An 18,879-nucleotide genomic window follows, 5' to 3' on the forward strand; every position below is an offset into this window, starting at 1 on the left:
ATTATATCCAATGGTTTTTCCACGTTCGCAATCATGAGGTATTGTCCCAACTATGCGCGGAGAGTCCTTTGAAAAAGAAGAATATACCGCCTAACTCGATTGAAAGATGCCATGCTTGTAGAGGTGGCAGATTGCAGGATGGAAAAAGAAGGGAATTGGAGAAGATGAGCAAGGGTGCTCATCTGCCCTTGCTCACTTTTCCGAATTTTCACAGCCCTTTTCCTCAACCGATTCGACTTCAGCAGACAGGTGTCACAGCGGTTCGTAGTGCCAAGGACCTGGAAAAGTGGATGTAACTGATTATGAACAATAATTATCATGTTTTATTACACGACCGTCCATGGTAACAATCAAGTATGCCCGGTGCCAGATTGCAGGATGGGAAAAAAGGGATTGGAGACGATGAGCAAGGGTGCTCATCTGCCCATGCTCATTTTTTTCCAATTTTTCACAGCCCTTTTCCTAAACCGATTCGACTACAGCAGACAGGTGTCACAGCGTTTCGTAATGCCAAGGACCTGGAACGGGTGATGTACCTGATTATGAACAATATTCAAGAATTAGGACAAAGGCATTGATAACAAGGCTCTGTTTGACACATTTAATGTTTTTGGAGTAATTATGTCATGCAAGGTAGCTACTGACGATACGGGCCAGTCCAAGGGATACTGCTTTGTCATTTTAAGACTGATGAAGCTGCCCAACAAGCTATTGACAAAGTCAATGGGATGCTGCTGAATGACCGCAAGGTGTTTGGCAAAGGTGACCTGTCCCAAGCTTCTTTCATCTTCCATGTTATTTAAGTTTGTAAAGCAACGTTCAGGACAACATCAAATCTGCGTAAGCATGAACATATTCACACTGGGGAGAGGCCTTACGGGTGCGAAGTATGTGGAGCCACCTAAAAGCGGTTATCAACTCTACAGGTTATATTCAAGTGTTCTTCCACGGGCGCAAGAATGAGGTATTGTCCCAACTATGCGCTTAGAGCGCTTTAAAAAGGAACAACAGCAGTACGATTTTTCACAATTGTTTCCTTCCGCAGCGGTACTCAGAATAGCGATCAGCAGAAAGAACTTTGGACAGAAGTTATATCAGGTTACTCTAATGATGCTGATATGCGTTGGAGTCCAGAACAAATCAGAGAGTTGCACATCGACCTCCGTTCAAGTGTGATGTATGCAGCAAATACTTCTCTCATTCAAGCGATCTGCTAGTACACAAACGTATTCACACCGGGGAGAAGCCTTTCGCGTGCACGGTTTGTAAAGCATTGTTCAGGACATCATCAAACCTTCGCAAGTATGAACGTATTCACAATGGGGAGAAGCCTTACAAGTGCAAGGTATGTGGAGCCTCCTTCAAGCGGTTATCAACTCTACAGGTTTTATCCAAAGGTTCTTCCACGTGCGCAAGCGTGCGCAAGCATGAGGTATTTTCCCAACTATGCGCTTAGAGTCCATTGAAAAGGAACAAAAGACATAATTTTGTTTACATTTGTTTTGTTCCACTGCGATACTGAGATTAGCGATCAACAGAAGGAATTTTGGACAAGACTGATAGCTTTCAAGTGCTCTGGTCTGTGTGATCTCGATTTGGTAACATCTTCATCAAGAATTAGGACAAGGGCATTGATAACAAGGCTCTGTTTGACACATTTAATGTTTTTGGAGTAATTATGTCATGCAAGGTAGCTACTGACGATACGGGCCAGTCCAAGGGATACTGCTTTGTCATTTTAAGACTGATGAAGCTGCCCAACAAGCTATTGACAAAGTCAATGGGATGCTGCTGAATGACCGCAAGGTGTTTGGCAAAGGTGACCTGTCCCAAGCTTCTTTCATCTTCCATGTTATTTAAGTTTGTAAAGCAACGTTCAGGACAACATGAAATCTGCGTAAGCATGAACATATTCACACTGGGGAGAGGCCTTACAGGTGCGAAGTATGTTGAGCCACCTTAAAGCGGTTATCAACTCGACAGGTTATATTCAATTGTTCTTCCACGGGAGCAAGAATGAGGTATTGTCCCAACTATGCGCTTAGAGCGCTTTAAAAAGGAACAACAGCAGTACGATTATTCACATTTGTTTCCTTCCGCAGCGGTACTCAGAATAGCGATCAGCAGAAAGAACTTTGGACAGAAGTTATATCAGGTTACTCTGATGATGCTGATATGCGTTGGAGTCCAGAACAAATCAGAGAGTTGCACATCGACCTCCGTTCAAGTGTGATGTATGCAGCAAATACTTCTCTCATTCAAGCGATCTGCTAGTACACAAACGTATTCACACCGGGGAGAAGCCTTCCGCGTGCACGGTTTGTAAAGCAACGTTCAGGACATCATCAAACCTTCGCAAGCATGAACGTATTCACAATGGGGAGAAGCCTTACAAGTGCAAGGTATGTGGAGCCTCCTTCAAGCGGTTATCAACTCTACAGGTTTTATCCAACGGTTCTTCCACGTGCGCAAGCGTGCGCAAGCATGAGGTATTTTCCCAACTATGCGTTTAGAGTCCATTGAAAAGGAACAAAAGACATAATTTTGTTTACATTTGTTTTGTTCCACTGCGGTACTCAGATTAGCGATCAGCAGAAGGAATTTTGGACAAGAGTGATAGCTTTCAAGTGCTCTGGTCTGTGTGATCTCGATTTGGTAACATTTTCATCAAGAATTAGGACAAGGGCATTGATAACAAGGCTCTGTTTGACACATTTAATGTTTTTGGAGTAATTATGTCATGCAAGGTAGCTACTGACGTTAAGGGCCAGTCCAAGGGATACTGCTTTGTCATTTTAAGACTGATGAAGCTGCCCAACAAGCTATTGACAAAGTCAATGGGATGCTGCTGAATGACCGCAAGGTGTTTGGCAAAGGTGACCTGTCCCAAGCTTCTTTCATCTTCCATGTTATTTAAGTTTCTAAAGCAACGTTCAGGACAACATCAAATCTGCGTAAGCATGAACATATTCACACTGGGGAGAGGCCTTACAGGTGCGAAGTATGTGGAGCCACCTTAAAGCGGTTATCAACTCTACAGGTTATATTCAATTGTTCTTCCACGGGCGCAAGAATGAGGTATTGTCCCAACTATGCGCTTAGAGCGCTTTGAAAAGGAACAACAGTAGTACGATTTTTCACAATTGTTTCCTTCAACAGCGGTACTCAGAATAGCGATCAGCAGAAAGAACTTTGGACAGAAGTTATATCAGGTTACTCTAATGATGCTGATATGCGTTGGAGTCCAGAACAAATCAGAGAGTTGCACATCGACCTCCGTTCAAGTGTGATGTATGCAGCAAATACTTCTCTCATTCAAGCGATCTGCTAGTACACAAACGTATTCACACCGGGGAGAAGCCTTCCGCGTGCACGGTTTGTAAAGCAACGTTCAGGACATCATCAAACCTTCGCAAGCATGAACGTATTCACAATGGGGAGAAGCCTTACAAGTGCAAGGTATGTGGAGCCTCCTTCAAGCGGTTATCAACTCTACAGGTTTTATCCAACGGTTCTTCCACGTGCGCAAGCGTGCGCAAGCATGAGGTATTTTCCCAACTATGCGTTTAGAGTCCATTGAAAAGGAACAAAAGACATAATTTTGTTTACATTTGTTTTGTTCCACTGCGGTACTCAGATTAGCGATCAGCAGAAGGAATTTTGGACAAGAGTGATAGCTTTCAAGTGCTCTGGTCTGTGTGATCTCGATTTGGTAACATTTTCATCAAGAATTAGGACAAGGGCATTGATAACAAGGCTCTGTTTGACACATTTAATGTTTTTGGAGTAATTATGTCATGCAAGGTAGCTACTGACGTTAAGGGCCAGTCCAAGGGATACTGCTTTGTCATTTTAAGACTGATGAAGCTGCCCAACAAGCTATTGACAAAGTCAATGGGATGCTGCTGAATGACCGCAAGGTGTTTGGCAAAGGTGACCTGTCCCAAGCTTCTTTCATCTTCCATGTTGATTAAGTTTCTAAAGCAACGTTCAGGACAACATCAAATCTGCGTAAGCATGAACATATTCACACTGGGGAGAGGCCTTACAGGTGCGAAGTATGTGGAGCCACCTTAAAGCGGTTATCAACTCGACAGGTTATATTCAATTGTTCTTCCACGGGAGCAAGAATGAGGTATTGTCCCAACTATGCGCTTAGAGCGCTTTAAAAAGGAACAACAGCAGTACGATTATTCACATTTGTTTCCTTCCGCAGCGGTACTCAGAATAGCGATCAGCAGAAAGAACTTTGGACAGAAGTTATATCAGGTTACTCTGATGATGCTGATATGCGTTGGAGTCCAGAACAAATCAGAGAGTTGCACATCGACCTCCGTTCAAGTGTGATGTATGCAGCAAATACTTCTCTCATTCAAGCGATCTGCTAGTACACAAACGTATTCACACCGGGGAGAAGCCTTCCGCGTGCACGGTTTGTAAAGCAACGTTCAGGACATCATCAAACCTTCGCAAGCATGAACGTATTCACAATGGGGAGAAGCCTTACAAGTGCAAGGTATGTGGAGCCTCCTTCAAGCGGTTATCAACTCTACAGGTTTTATCCAACGGTTCTTCCACGTGCGCAAGCGTGCGCAAGCATGAGGTATTTTCCCAACTATGCGTTTAGAGTCCATTGAAAAGGAACAAAAGACATAATTTTGTTTACATTTGTTTTGTTCCACTGCGGTACTCAGATTAGCGATCAGCAGAAGGAATTTTGGACAAGAGTGATAGCTTTCAAGTGCTCTGGTCTGTGTGATCTCGATTTGGTAACATTTTCATCAAGAATTAGGACAAGGGCATTGATAACAAGGCTCTGTTTGACACATTTAATGTTTTTGGAGTAATTATGTCATGCAAGGTAGCTACTGACGTTAAGGGCCAGTCCAAGGGATACTGCTTTGTCATTTTAAGACTGATGAAGCTGCCCAACAAGCTTTTGACAAAGTCAATGGGATGCTGCTGAATGACCGCAAGGTGTTTGGCAAAGGTGACCTGTCCCAAGCTTCTTTCATCTTCCATGTTATTTAAGTTTGTAAAGCAACGTTCAGGACAACATCAAATCTGCGTAAGCATGAACATATTCACACTGGGGAGAGGCCTTACAGGTGCGAAGTATGTGGAGCCACCTTAAAGCGGTTATCAACTCTACAGGTTATATTCAATTGTTCTTCCACGGGCGCAAGAATGAGGTATTGTCCCAACTATGCGCTTAGAGCGCTTTGAAAAGGAAAAACAGTAGTACGATTTTTCACAATTGTTTCCTTCAACAGCGGTACTCAGAATAGCGATCAGCAGAAAGAACTTTGGACAGAAGTTATATCAGGTTACTCTAATGATGCTGATATGCGTTGGAGTCCAGAACAAATCAGAGAGTTGCACATCGACCTCCGTTCAAGTGTGATGTATGCAGCAAATACTTCTCTCATTCAAGCGATCTGCTAGTACACAAACGTATTCACACCGGGGAGAAGCCTTTCGCGTGCACGGTTTGTAAAGCATCGTTCAGGACATCATCAAACCTTCGCAAGTATGAACGTATTCACAATGGGGAGAAGCCTTACAAGTGCAAGGTATGTGGAGCCTCCTTCAAGCGGTTATCAACTCTACAGGTTTTATCCAACGGTTCTTCCACGTGCGCAAGCGTGCGCAAGCATGAGGTATTTTCCCAACTATGCGCTTAGAGTCCATTGAAAAGGAACAAAAGACATAATTTTGTTTACATTTGTTTTGTTCCACTGCGATACTCAGATTAGCGATCAGCAGAAGGAATTTTGGACAAGACTGATAGCTTTCAAGTGCTCTGGTCTGTGTGATCTCGATTTGGTAACATCTTCATCAAGAATTAGGACAAGGGCATTGATAACAAGGCTCTGTTTGACACATTTAATGTTTTTGGAGTAATTATGTCATGCAAGGTAGCTACTGACGATACGGGCCAGTCCAAGGGATACTGCTTTGTCATTTTAAGACTGATGAAGCTGCCCAACAAGCTATTGACAAAGTCAATGGGGTGCTGCTGAATGACCGCAAGGTGTTTGGCAAAGGTGACCTGTCCCAAGCTTCTTTCATCTTCCATGTTATTTATGTTTGTAAAGCAACGTTCAGGACAACATGAAATCTGCGTAAGCATGAACATATTCACACTGGGGAGAGGCCTTACACGTGCGAAGTATGTTGAGCCACCTTAAAGCGGTTATCAACTCGACAGGTTATATTCAATTGTTCTTCCACGGGAGCAAGAATGAGGTATTGTCCCAACTATGCGCTTAGAGCGCTTTAAAAAGGAACAACAGCAGTACGATTATTCACATTTGTTTCCTTCCGCAGCGGTACTCAGAATAGCGATCAGCAGAAAGAACTTTGGACAGAAGTTATATCAGGTTACTCTGATGATGCTGATATGCGTTGGAGTCCAGAACAAATCAGAGAGTTGCACATCGACCTCCGTTCAAGTGTGATGTATGCAGCAAATACTTCTCTCATTCAAGCGATCTGCTAGTACACAAACGTATTCACACCGGGGAGAAGCCTTTCGCGTGCACGGTTTGTAAAGCATCGTTCAGGACATCATCAAACCTTCGCAAGTATGAACGTATTCACAATGGGGAGAAGCCTTACAAGTGCAAGGTATGTGGAGCCTCCTTCAAGCGGTTATCAACTCTACAGGTTTTATCCAACGGTTCTTCCACGTGCGCAAGCGTGCGCAAGCATGAGGTATTTTCCCAACTATGCGCTTAGAGTCCATTGAAAAGGAACAAAAGACATAATTTTGTTTACATTTGTTTTGTTCCACTGCGATACTCAGATTAGCGATCAGCAGAAGGAATTTTGGACAAGACTGATAGCTTTCAAGTGCTCTGGTCTGTGTGATCTCGATTTGGTAACATCTTCATCAAGAATTAGGACAAGGGCATTGATAACAAGGCTCTGTTTGACACATTTAATGTTTTTGGAGTAATTATGTCATGCAAGGTAGCTACTGACGATACGGGCCAGTCCAAGGGATACTGCTTTGTCATTTTAAGACTGATGAAGCTGCCCAACAAGCTATTGACAAAGTCAATGGGGTGCTGCTGAATGACCGCAAGGTGTTTGGCAAAGGTGACCTGTCCCAAGCTTCTTTCATCTTCCATGTTATTTAAGTTTGTAAAGCAACGTTCAGGACAACATGAAATCTGCGTAAGCATGAACATATTCACACTGGGGAGAGGCCTTACACGTGCGAAGTATGTTGAGCCACCTTAAAGCGGTTATCAACTCGACAGGTTATATTCAATTGTTCTTCCACGGGAGCAAGAATGAGGTATTGTCCCAACTATGCGCTTAGAGCGCTTTAAAAAGGAACAACAGCAGTACGATTATTCACATTTGTTTCCTTCCGCAGCGGTACTCAGAATAGCGATCAGCAGAAAGAACTTTGGACAGAAGTTATATCAGGTTACTCTGATGATGCTGATATGCGTTGGAGTCCAGAACAAATCAGAGAGTTGCACATCGACCTCCGTTCAAGTGTGATGTATGCAGCAAATACTTCTCTCATTCAAGCGATCTGCTAGTACACAAACGTATTCACACCGGGGAGAAGCCTTCCGCGTGCACGGTTTGTAAAGCAACGTTCAGGACATCATCAAACCTTCGCAAGCATGAACGTATTCACAATGGGGAGAAGCCTTACAAGGGCAAGGTATGTGGAGCCTCCTTCAAGCGGTTATCAACTCTACAGGTTTTATCCAACGGTTCTTCCACGTGCGCAAGCGTGCGCAAGCATGAGGTATTTTCCCAACTATGCGTTTAGAGTCCATTGAAAAGGAACAAAAGACATAATTTTGTTTACATTTGTTTTGTTCCACTGCGGTACTCAGATTAGCGATCAGCAGAAGGAATTTTGGACAAGAGTGATAGCTTTCAAGTGCTCTGGTCTGTGTGATCTCGATTTGGTAACATCTTCATCAAGAATTAGGACAAGGGCATTGATAACAAGGCTCTGTTTGACACATTTAATGTTTTTGGAGTAATTATGTCATGCAAGGTAGCTACTGACGTTAAGGGCCAGTCCAAGGGATACTGCTTTGTCATTTTAAGACTGATGAAGCTGCCCAACAAGCTATTGACAAAGTCAATGGGATGCTGCTGAATGACCGCAAGGTGTTTGGCAAAGGTGACCTGTCCCAAGCTTCTTTCATCTTCCATGTTATTTAAGTTTCTAAAGCACCGTTCAGGACAACATCAAATCTGCGTAAGCATGAACATATTCACACTGGGGAGAGGCCTTACAGGTGCGAAGTATGTGGAGCCACCTTAAAGCGGTTATCAACTCTACAGGTTATATTCAATTGTTCTTCCACGGGCGCAAGAATGAGGTATTGTCCCAACTATGCGCTTAGAGCGCTTTGAAAAGGAACAACAGTAGTACGATTTTTCACAATTGTTTCCTTCAACAGCGGTACTCAGAATAGCGATCAGCAGAAAGAACTTTGGACAGAAGTTATATCAGGTTACTCTAATGATGCTGATATGCGTTGGAGTCCAGAACAAATCAGAGAGTTGCACATCGACCTCCGTTCAAGTGTGATGTATTCAGCAAATACTTCTCTCATTCAAGCGATCTGCTAGTATAGAAACGTATTCACACCGGGGAGAAGCCTTTCGCGTGGAAAGTTTGTAAATCAACGTTCAGGACATCAAATTATACGTAAGCATGAACGCATTCGCTGTGGGGAGAGGCCTTACAAGAGCGAGGTATGTGGAGCTTCCTTCAAGCGGTTATCAACGTACAGGTTATATCCAATGGTTTTTCCACGTTCGCAATCATGAGGTATTGTCCCAACTATGCGCGGAGAGTCCTTTGAAAAGGAAGAATATACCGCTGAACTCGACTGATAGATGCCATGCTTGTAGAGGTGGCAGATTGCAGGATGGGAAAAGAAGGGAATTGGAGAAGATGAGCAAGGGTGCTCATCTGCCCTTGCTCACTCTTCCGAATTTTCACAGCCCTTTTCCTCACGATTCGACTACAGCAGACAGGTGTCACAGCGGTTCGTAGTGCCAAGGACCTGAAAAGGTGGATGTACCTGATTATGAACAATAATTATCATGTTTTATTACACGACCGTCCACGGCAACAATCAAGTATGCCCGGTGCCAGATTGCAGGATGGGAAAAAAGGGATTGGAGACGATGAGCCAGGGTGCTCATCTGCCCATGCTCATTTTTCTCCAATTTTTCACAGCACTTTTCCTAAACCGATTCGACTACAGCAGACAGGTGTCACAGCGTTTCGTGATGCCAAGGACCCGGAACGGGTGATGTACCTGATTATGAACAATATTCAGCTGGTGTTTCCCTGTGTTGGATGGTGAGGTTAGTACATGTACTAGTGTTAGTAGTCATCCCTATAGGCCTAGCAAAGTCTCACAAATCTGCGTAAGCATGAACGTATTCACACTGGGGAGAGGCCCTACAAGTGCAAGGTATGTGGATCCTCCTCAAAGCGGTTATCAACTCTACAGGTTATATCCAACGGTTCTTTCACGTGCGCAAGAATGAGGTATTGTCCCAACTATGCGCTTAGAGTCCTTTGAAAAGGAACAAAAGCTATACTTTTGTTTACATATAATTATTTCCTTCAACAGCGGTACTCAGAATAGCGATCAGCAGAAAGAACTTTGGACAGAGGTTATATCAGGTTACTCTAATGATGCTGACATGCGTTGGAGTCCAGAACAAATCAGAGAGTTTCACATCGACCTCCACGGAGACGCACCTATCGCACCTTATACATGCAGTAGTTAACAGAACCAAGATACACATAGTCGTTCTGGAGAGATTGTGAAGCAGATCGCTTGAATGCGAGAAGTATTTGCTGCATACATCACACTTGAACGGAGGTCGATGTGCAACTCTCTGATTTGTTCAGGACAACATCAAATCTGCGTAAGCAAGAACATATTCACATTGGGGAGAGGCCTTACAGGTGCGAAGTATGTGGAGCCACCTTAAAGCGGTTATCAACTCTACAGGTTATATTCAATTGTTCTTCCACGGGCGCAAGAATGAGGTATTGTCCCAACTATGCGCTTAGAGCGCTTTAAAAAGGAACAACAGCAGTACGATTTTTCACAATTGTTTCCTTCAACAGCGGTACTCAGAATAGCGATCAGCAGAAAGAACTTTGGACAGAAGTTATATCAGGTTACTCTAATGATGCTGATATGCGTTGGAGTCCGGAAGAAATCAGAGAGTTGCACATCGACCTCCGTTCAAGTGTGATGTATGCAGCAAATACTTCTCTCATTCAAGCGATCTGCTAGTACAGAAACGTATTCACACCGGGGAGAAGCCTTTCGCCAGGAAAGTTTGTAAATCAACGTTCAGGACATCAAATTATACGTAAGCATGAACGCATTCGCTGTGGGGAGAGGCCTTACAAGAGCGAGGTATGTGGAGCTTCCTTCAAGCGGTTACCAACGTACAGGTTATATCCAATGGTTTTTCCACGTTCGCAATCATGAGGTATTGTCCCAACTATGCGCGGAGAGTCCTTTGAAAAGGAACAAAAGATATAATTTTGTTTACATTTGTTTTGTTCCACTGCGGTACTCAGATTAGCGATCAGCAGAAGGAATTTTGGACAAGAGTGATAGCTTTCAAGTGCTCCGGTCTGTGTGATCTCGATTTGGTAACATCTTCATCAAGAATTAGGACAAGGGCTTTGATAACAAGGCTCTGTTTGACACATTTAATGTTTTTGGAGTAATTATGTCATGCAAGGTAGCTACTGACGATAAGGGCCAGTCCAAGGGATACTGCTTTGTCATTTTAAGACTGATGAAGCTGCCCAACAAGCTATTGACAAAGTCAATGGGATGCTGCTGAATGACCGCAAGGTGTTTGGCAAAGGTGACCTGTCCCAAGCTTCTTTCATCTTTCATGTTATTTAAGTTTGTAAAGCAACGTTCAGGACAACATCAAATCTGCGTAAGAATGAACATATTCACATTGGGGAGAGGCCTTACAGGTGCGAAGTATGTGGAGCCACCTTAAAGCGGTTATCAACTCTACAGGTTATATTCAATGGTTCTTCCACGGGCGCAAGAATGAGGTATTGTCCCAACTATGCGCTTAGAGCGCTTTGAAAAGGAACAACAGCAGTACGATTTTTCACAATTGTTTCCTTCAACAGCGGTACTCAGAATAGCGATCAGCAGAAAGAACTTTGGACAGAAGTTATATCAGGTTACTCTGATGATGCTGATATGCGTTGGAGTCCAGAACAAATGAGAGAGTTGCACATCGAACTCCGTTCAAGTGTGATGTATGGAGCAAATACTTCTCTCATTCAAGCGATCTGCTAGTACAGAAACGGATTCACACCGGGGAGAAGCCTTTCGCGTGGAAAGTTTGTAAATCAACGTTCAGGACATCAAATTATACGTAAGCATGAACGCATTCGCTGTGGGGAGAGGCCTTACAAGAGCGAGGTATGTGGAGCTTCCTTCAAGCGGTTATCAACGTACAGGTTATATCCAATGGTTTTTCCACGTTCGCAATCATGAGGTATTGTCCCAACTAGGCGCGGAGAGTCCTTTGAAAAGGAAGAATATACCGCTGAACTCGACTGATAGATGCCATGCTTGTAAAGGTGGCAGATTGCAGGATAGGAAAAGAAGGGAATTGGAGAAGATGAGCAAGGGTGCTCATCTGCCCTTGCTCACTTTTCCGAATTTTCACAGCCCTTTTCCTCAACCGATTCGACTTCAGCAGACAGGTGTCACAGCGGTTCGTAGTGCCAAGGACCTGGAAAGGTGGATGTAACTGATTATGAACAATAATTATCATGTTTTATTACACGACCGTCCACGGTAACAATCAAGTATGCCCGGTGCCAGATTGCAGGATGGGAAAAAAGGGATTGGAGACGATGAGCAAGGGTGCTCATCTGCCCATGCTCATTTTTTTCCAACTTTTCACAGCCCTTTTCCTAAACCGATTCGACTACAGCAGACAGGTGTCACAGCGTTTCGTAATGCCAAGGACCTGGAACGGGTGATGTACCTGATTATGAACAATATTCAAGAATTAGGACAAAGGCATTGATAACAAGGCTCTGTTTGACACATTTAATGTTTTTGGAGTAATTATGTCATGCAAGGTAGCTACTGACGATACGGGCCAGTCCAAGGGATACTGCTTTGTCATTTTAAGACTGATGAAGCTGCCCAACAAGCTATTGACAAAGTCAATGGGATGCTGCTGAATGACCGCAAGGTGTTTGGCAAAGGTGACCTGTCCCAAGCTTCTTTCATCTTCCATGTTATTTAAGTTTGTAAAGCAACGTTCAGGACAACATCAAATCTGCGTAAGCATGAACATATTCACACTGGGGAGAGGCCTTACAGGTGCGAAGTATGTGGAGCCACCTTAAAGCGGTTATCAACTCTACAGGTTATATTCAATTGTTCTTCCACGGGCGCAAGAATGAGGTATTGTCCCAACTATGCGCTTAGAGCGCTTTAAAAAGGAACAACAGCAGTACGATTTTTCACAATTGTTTCCTTCCGCAGCGGTACTCAGAATAGCGATCAGCAGAAAGAACTTTGGACAGAAGTTATATCAGGTTACTCTGATGATGCTGATATGCGTTGGAGTCCAGAACAAATCAGAGAGTTGCACATCGACCTCCGTTCAAGTGTGATGTATGCAGCAAATACTTCTCTCATTCAAGCGATCTGCTAGTACACAAACGAATTCACACCGGGGAGAAGCCTTTCGCGTGCACGGTTTGTAAAGCATCGTTCAGGACATCATCAAACCTTCGCAAGTATGAACATATTCACAGTGGGGAGAAGCCTTACAAGTGCAAGGTATGTGGAGCCTCCTTCAAGCGGTTATCAACTCTACAGGTTTTATCCAACGGTTCTTCCACGTGCGCAAGCGTGCGCAAGCATGAGGTATTTTCCCAACTATGCCCTTAGAGTCCATTGAAAAGGAACAAAAGACATAATTTTGTTTACATTTGTTTTGTTCCACTGCGGTACTCAGATTAGCGATCAGCAGAAGGAATTTTGGACAAGAGTGATAGCTTTCAAGTGCTCTGGTCTGTGTGATCTCGATTTGGTAACATCTTCATCAAGAATTAGGACAAGGGCATTGATAACAAGGCTCTGTTTGACACATTTAATGTTTTTGGAGTAATTATGTCATGCAAGGTAGCTACTGACGATACCCGGCCAGTCCAAGGGATACTGCTTTGTCATTTTAAGACTGATGAAGCTGCCCAACAAGCTATTGACAAAGTCAATGGGATGCTGCTGAATGACCGCAAGGTGTTTGGCAAAGGTGACCTGTCCCAAGCTTCTTTCATCTTCCATGTTATTTAAGTTTGTAAAGCAACGTTCAGGACAACATCAAATCTGCGTAAGCATGAACATATTCACACTGGGGAGAGGCCTTACAGGTGCGAAGTATGTGGAGCCACCTTAAAGCGGTTATCAACTCTACAGGTTATATTCAATTGTTCTTCCACGGGAGCAAGAATGAGGTATTGTCCCAACTATGCGCTTAGAGCGCTTTAAAAAGGAACAAGAGCAGTACGATTTTTCACAATTGTTTCCTTCCGCAGCGGTACTCAGAATAGCGATCAGCAGAAAGAACTTTGGACAGAAGTTATATCAGGTTACTCTGATGATGCTGATATGCGTTGGAGTCCAGAACAAATCAGAGAGTTGCACATCGACCTCCGTTCAAGTGTGATGTATGCAGCAAATACTTCTCTCATTCAAGCGATCTGCTAGTACACAAACGTATTCACACCAGGGAGAAGCCTTCTGCGTGCACGGGTTGTAAAGCAACGTTCAGGACATCATCAAACCTTCGCAAGCATGAACGTATTCACAATGGGGAGAAGCCTTACAAGTGCAAGGTATGTGGAGCCTCCTTCAAGCGGTTATCAACTCTACAGGTTTTATCCAACGGTTCTTCCACGTGCGCAAGCGTGCGCAAGCATGAGGTATTTTCCCAACTATGCGTTTAGAGTCCATTGAAAAGGAACAAAAGATATAATTTTGTTTACATTTGTTTTGTTCCACTGCGGTACTCAGATTAACGATCAGCAGAAGGAATTTTGGACAAGAGTGATAGCTTTCAAGTGCTCTGGTCTGTGTGATCTCGATTTGGTAACATCTTCATCAAGAATTAGGACAAGGGCATTGATAACAAGGCTCTGTTCGACACATTTAATGTTTTTGGAGTAATTATGTCATGCAAGGTAGCTACTGACGATAAGGGCCAGTCCAAGGGATACTGCTTTGTCATTTTAAGACTGATGAAGCTGCCCAACAAGCTATTGACAAAGTCAATGGGATGCTGCTGAATGACCGCAAGGTGTTTGGCAAAGGTGCCCTGTCCCAAGCTTCTTTCATCTTCCATGTTATTTAAGTTTGTAAAACAACGTTCAGGACAACATCAAATCTGCGTAAGCATGAACATATTCACACTGGGGAGAGGCCTTACAGGTGCGAAGTATGTGGAGCCACCTTAAAGCGGTTATCAACTCTACAGGTTATATTCAATTGTTCTTCCACGGGCGCAAGAATGAGGTATTGTCACAACTATGCGCTTAGAGCGCTTTAAAAAGGAACAAGAGCAGTACGATTTTTCACAATTGTTTCCTTCCGCAGCGGTACTCAGAATAGCGATCAGCAGAAAGAACTTTGGACAGAAGTTATATCAGGTTACTCTGATGATGCTGATATGCGTTGGAGTCCAGAACAAATCAGAGAGTTGCACATCGACCTCCGTTCAAGTGTGATGTATGCAGCAAATACTTCTCTCATTCAAGCGATCTGCTAGTACAGAAACGTATTCCCACCGGGGAGAAGCCTTTCGCGTGGAAAGCTTGTAAATCAACGTTCAGGACATCAAATTATACGTCAGCATGAACGCATTCGCTGTGGGGTGAGGCCTTACAAGAGCGAGGTATGTGGAGCTTCCTTCAAGCTGTTATCAACGTACAGGTTATATCCAATGGTTTTTCCACGTTCGCAATCATGAGGTATTGTCCCAACTATGCGCGGAGAGTCCTTTGAAAAAGAATAATATACCGCCTAACTCGATTGAAAGATGCCATGCTTGTAGAGGTGGCAGATTGCAGGATGGAAAAAGAAGGGAATTGGAGAAGATGAGCAAGGGTGCTCATCTGCCCTTGCTCACATTTCCGAATTTTCACAGCCCTTTTCCTCAACCGATTCGACTTCAGCAGACAGGTGTCACAGCGGTTCGTAGTGCCAAGGACCTGGAAAGGTGGATGTAACTGATTATGAACAATAATTATCATGTTTTATTACACGACCGTCCATGGTAACAATCAAGTATGCCCGGTGCCAGATTGCAGGATGGGAAAAAAGGGATTGGAGACGATGAGCAAGGGTGCTCATCTGCCCATGCTCATTTTTTTCCAATTTTTCACAGCCCTTTTCCTAAACCGATTCGACTACAGCAGACAGGTGTCACAGCGTTTCGTAATGCCAAGGACCTGGAACGGGTGATGTACCTGATTATGAACAATATTCAAGAATTAGGACAAAGGCATTGATAACAAGGCTCTGTTTGACACATTTAATGTTTTTGGAGTAATTATGTCATGCAAGGTAGCTACTGACGATACGGGCCAGTCCAAGGGATACTGCTTTGTCATTTTAAGACTGATGAAGCTGCCCAACAAGCTATTGACAAAGTCAATGGGATGCTGCTGAATGACCGCAAGGTGTTTGGCAAAGCTGACCTGTCCCAAGCTTCTTTCATCTTCCATGTTATTTAAGTTTGTAAAGCAACGTTCAGGACAACATCAAATCTGCGTAAGCATGAACATATTCACACTGGGGAGAGGCCTTACAGGTGCGAAGTATGTGGAGCCACCTTAAAGCGGTTATCAACTCTACAGGTTATATTCAATGGTTCTTCCACGGGCGCAAGAATGAGGTATTGTCCCAACTATGCGCTTAGAGCGCTTTGAAAAGGAACAACAGCAGTACGATTTTTCACAATTGTTTCCTTCCGCAGCGGTACTCAGAATAGCGATCAGCAGAAAGAACTTTGGACAGAAGTTATATCAGGTTACTCTGATGATGCTGATATGCGTTGGAGTCCAGAACAAAACAGAGAGTTGCACATCGACCTCCGTTCAAGTGTGATGTATGCAGCAAATACTTCTCTCATTCAAGCGATCTGCTAGTACACAAACGTATTCACACCGGGGAGAAGCCTTTCGCGTGCACGGTTTGTAAAGCATCGTTCAGGACATCATCAAACCTTCGCAAGTATGAACGTATTCACAATGGGGAGAAGCCTTACAAGTGCAAGGTATTTGGAGCCTCCTTCAAGCGGTTATCAACTCTACAGGTTTTATCCAATGGTTCTTCCACGTGCGCAAGCGTGCGCAAGCATGAGGTATTTTCCCAACTATGCGCTTAGAGTCCATTGAAAAGGAACAAAAGACATAATTTTGTTTACATTTGTTTTGTTCCACAGCGGTACTCCGATTAGCGATCAGCAGAAGGAATTTTGGACAAGAGTGATAGCTTTCAAGTGCTCTGGTCTGTGTGATCTCGATTTGGTAACATCTTCATAAAGAATTAGGACAAGGGCATTGATAACAAGGCTCTGTTTGACACATTTAATGTTTTTGGAGTAATTATGTCATGCAAGGTAGCTACTGACGATACGGGCCAGTCCAAGGGATACTGCTTTGTCATTTTAAGACTGATGAAGCTGCCCAACAAGCTATTGACAAAGTCAATGGGATGCTGCTGAATGACCGCAAGGTGTTTGGCAAAGGTGACCTGTCCCAAGCTTCTTTCATCTTCCATGTTATTTAAGTTTGTAAAGCAACGTTCAGGACAACATCAAATCTGCGTAAGCATGAACATATTCACACTGGGGAGAGGCCTTACAGGTGCGAAGTATGGTGAGCCACCTTAAAGCGGTTATCAACTCTACAGGTTATATTCAATTGTTCTTCCACGGGAGCAAGAATGAGGTATTGTCCCAACTATGCGCTTAGAGCGCTTTAAAAAGGAACAGCAGTACGATTTTTCACAATTGTTTCCTTCCGCAGCGGTACTCAGAATAGCGATCAGCAGAAAGAACTTTGGACAGAAGTTATATCAGGTTACTCTGATGATGCTGATATGCGTTGGAGTCCAGAACAAATCAGAGAGTTGCACATCGACCTCCGTTCAAGTGTGATGTATGCAGCAAATACTTCTCTCATTCAAGCGATCTGCTAGTACACAAACGTATTCACACCGGGGAGAAGCCTTCCGCGTGCACGGTTTGTAAAGCAACGTTCAGGACATCATCAAACCTTCGCAAGCATGAACGTATTCACAATGGGGAGAAGCCTTACAAGTGCAAGGTATGTGGAGCCTCCTTCAAGCGGTTATCAACTCTACAGGTTTTATCCAACGGTTCTTCCACGTGCGCAAGCGTGCGCAAGCATGAGGTATTTTCCCAACTATGCGTTTAGAGTCCATTGAAAAGGAACAAAAGACATAATTTTGTTTACATTTGTTTTGTTCCACTGCGGTACTCAGATTAGCGATCAGCAGAAGGAATTTTGGACAAGAGTGATAGCTTTCAAGTGCTCTGGTCTGTGTGATCTCGATTTGGTAACATTTTCATCAAGAATTAGGACAAGGGCATTGATAACAAGGCTCTGTTTGACACATTTAATGTTTTTGGAGTAATTATGTCATGCAAGGTAGCTACTGACGTTAAGGGCCAGTCCAAGGGATACTGCTTTGTCATTTTAAGACTGATGAAGCTGCCCAACAAGCTATTGACAAAGTCAAAGGGATGCTGCTGAATGACCGCAAGGTGTTTGGCAAAGGTGACCTGTCCCAAGCTTCTTTCATCTTCCATGTTATTTAAGTTTGTAAAGCAACGTTCAGGACAACATCAAATCTGCGTAAGCATGAACATATTCACACTGGGGAGAGGCCTTACAGGTGCGAAGTATGTGGAGCCACCTTAAAGCGGTTATCAACTCTACAGGTTATATTCAATTGTTCTTCCACGGGCGCAAGAATGAGGTATTGTCCCAACTATGCGCTTAGAGCGCTTTGAAAAGGAACAACAGTAGTACGATTTTTCACAATTGTTTCCTTCAACAGCGGTACTCAGAATAGCGATCAGCAGAAAGAACTTTGGACAGAAGTTATATCAGGTTACTCTAATGATGCTGATATGCGTTGGAGTCCAGAACAAATCAGAGAGTTGCACATCGACCTCCGTTCAAGTGTGATGTATGCAGCATATACTTCTCTCATTCAAGCAATCTGCTAGTACACAAACGTATTCACACCGGGGAGAAGCCTTTCGCGTGCACGGTTTGTAAAGCATCGTTCAGGACATCATCAAACCTTCGCAAGTATGAACATATTCACAATGGGGAGAAGCCTTACAAGTGCAAGGTGTGTGGAGCCTCCTTCAAGCGGTTATCAACTCTACAGGTTTTATCCAACGGTTCTTCCAGGTGCGCAAGCGTGCGCAAGCATGAGGTATTTTCCCAACTATGCGCTTAGAGTCCATTGAAAAGGAACAAAAGACATAATTTTGTTTACATTTGTTTTGTTCCACTGCGGTACTCCGATTAGCGATCAGCAGAAGGAATTTTGGACCAGACTGATAGCTTTCAAGTGCTCTGGTCTGTGTGATCTCGATTTGGTAACATATTCATCAAGAATTAGGACAAGGGCATTGATAACAAGGCTCTGTTTGACACATTTAATGTTTTTGGAGTAATTATGTCATGCAAGGTAGCTACTGACGATACGGGCCAGTCCAAGGGATACTGCTTTGTCATTTTAAGACTGATGA

General features: G+C 43.6%; 2 protein-coding genes across 2 annotated transcripts; both read left to right on the forward strand.

Annotated features, from left to right (window-relative positions):
• The first annotated feature begins 4,490 nt into the window (after positions 1–4,490).
• On the forward strand, positions 4,491–14,035 carry LOC135821576 (zinc finger protein 271-like). Its single transcript, XM_065334574.1, has 11 exons — positions 4,491–4,516; positions 5,363–5,573; positions 5,752–5,826; positions 6,099–6,172; positions 6,420–6,630; positions 6,809–6,883; positions 7,866–7,940; positions 9,408–9,496; positions 12,707–12,866; positions 13,045–13,103; positions 13,714–14,035. Exons 1-11 carry the CDS (start codon positions 4,491–4,493, stop codon positions 14,033–14,035), a joined length of 1,377 nt encoding a protein of 458 aa, XP_065190646.1.
• A 447-nt stretch (positions 14,036–14,482) lies between these two features.
• Positions 14,483–18,716, forward strand: LOC135821577 (zinc finger protein 271-like). The gene is made up of 6 exons (XM_065334575.1): positions 14,483–14,516; positions 15,822–15,904; positions 16,189–16,319; positions 17,206–17,416; positions 17,595–17,669; positions 18,657–18,716. The coding sequence occupies exons 1-6, from the start codon at positions 14,483–14,485 to the stop codon at positions 18,714–18,716; spliced, it is 594 nt and encodes a 197-aa protein (XP_065190647.1).
• Positions 18,717–18,879: the final 163 nt, after the last annotated feature.

The sequence above is a fragment of the Sycon ciliatum genome, chromosome 7, assembly GCF_964019385.1.
Source record: "Sycon ciliatum chromosome 7, ocSycCili1.1, whole genome shotgun sequence".
Lineage (NCBI taxonomy): Eukaryota > Metazoa > Porifera > Calcarea > Leucosolenida > Sycettidae > Sycon > Sycon ciliatum.

Bases quoted from the DNA above. Each gene is read 5' to 3' on its own strand.
- LOC135821577 (XM_065334575.1), top strand. From the start codon at position 14,483: ATGAACATATTCACACTGGGGAGAGGCCTTACAG. The intron at 15,905-16,188 runs GTATGTGGAGCC...CCTCCGTTCAAG, and splicing joins AGAGGCCTTACAGGTGCGAA to TGTGATGTATGCAGCAAATA. The intron at 17,417-17,594 runs GTATGTGGAGCC...TGCGGTACTCAG, and splicing joins AGAAGCCTTACAAGTGCAAG to ATTAGCGATCAGCAGAAGGA.
- LOC135821576 (XM_065334574.1), top strand. From the start codon at position 4,491: ATGGGGAGAAGCCTTACAAGTGCAAG. The intron at 5,574-5,751 runs GTATGTGGAGCC...TGCGATACTCAG, and splicing joins AGAAGCCTTACAAGTGCAAG to ATTAGCGATCAGCAGAAGGA. The intron at 6,631-6,808 runs GTATGTGGAGCC...TGCGATACTCAG, and splicing joins AGAAGCCTTACAAGTGCAAG to ATTAGCGATCAGCAGAAGGA.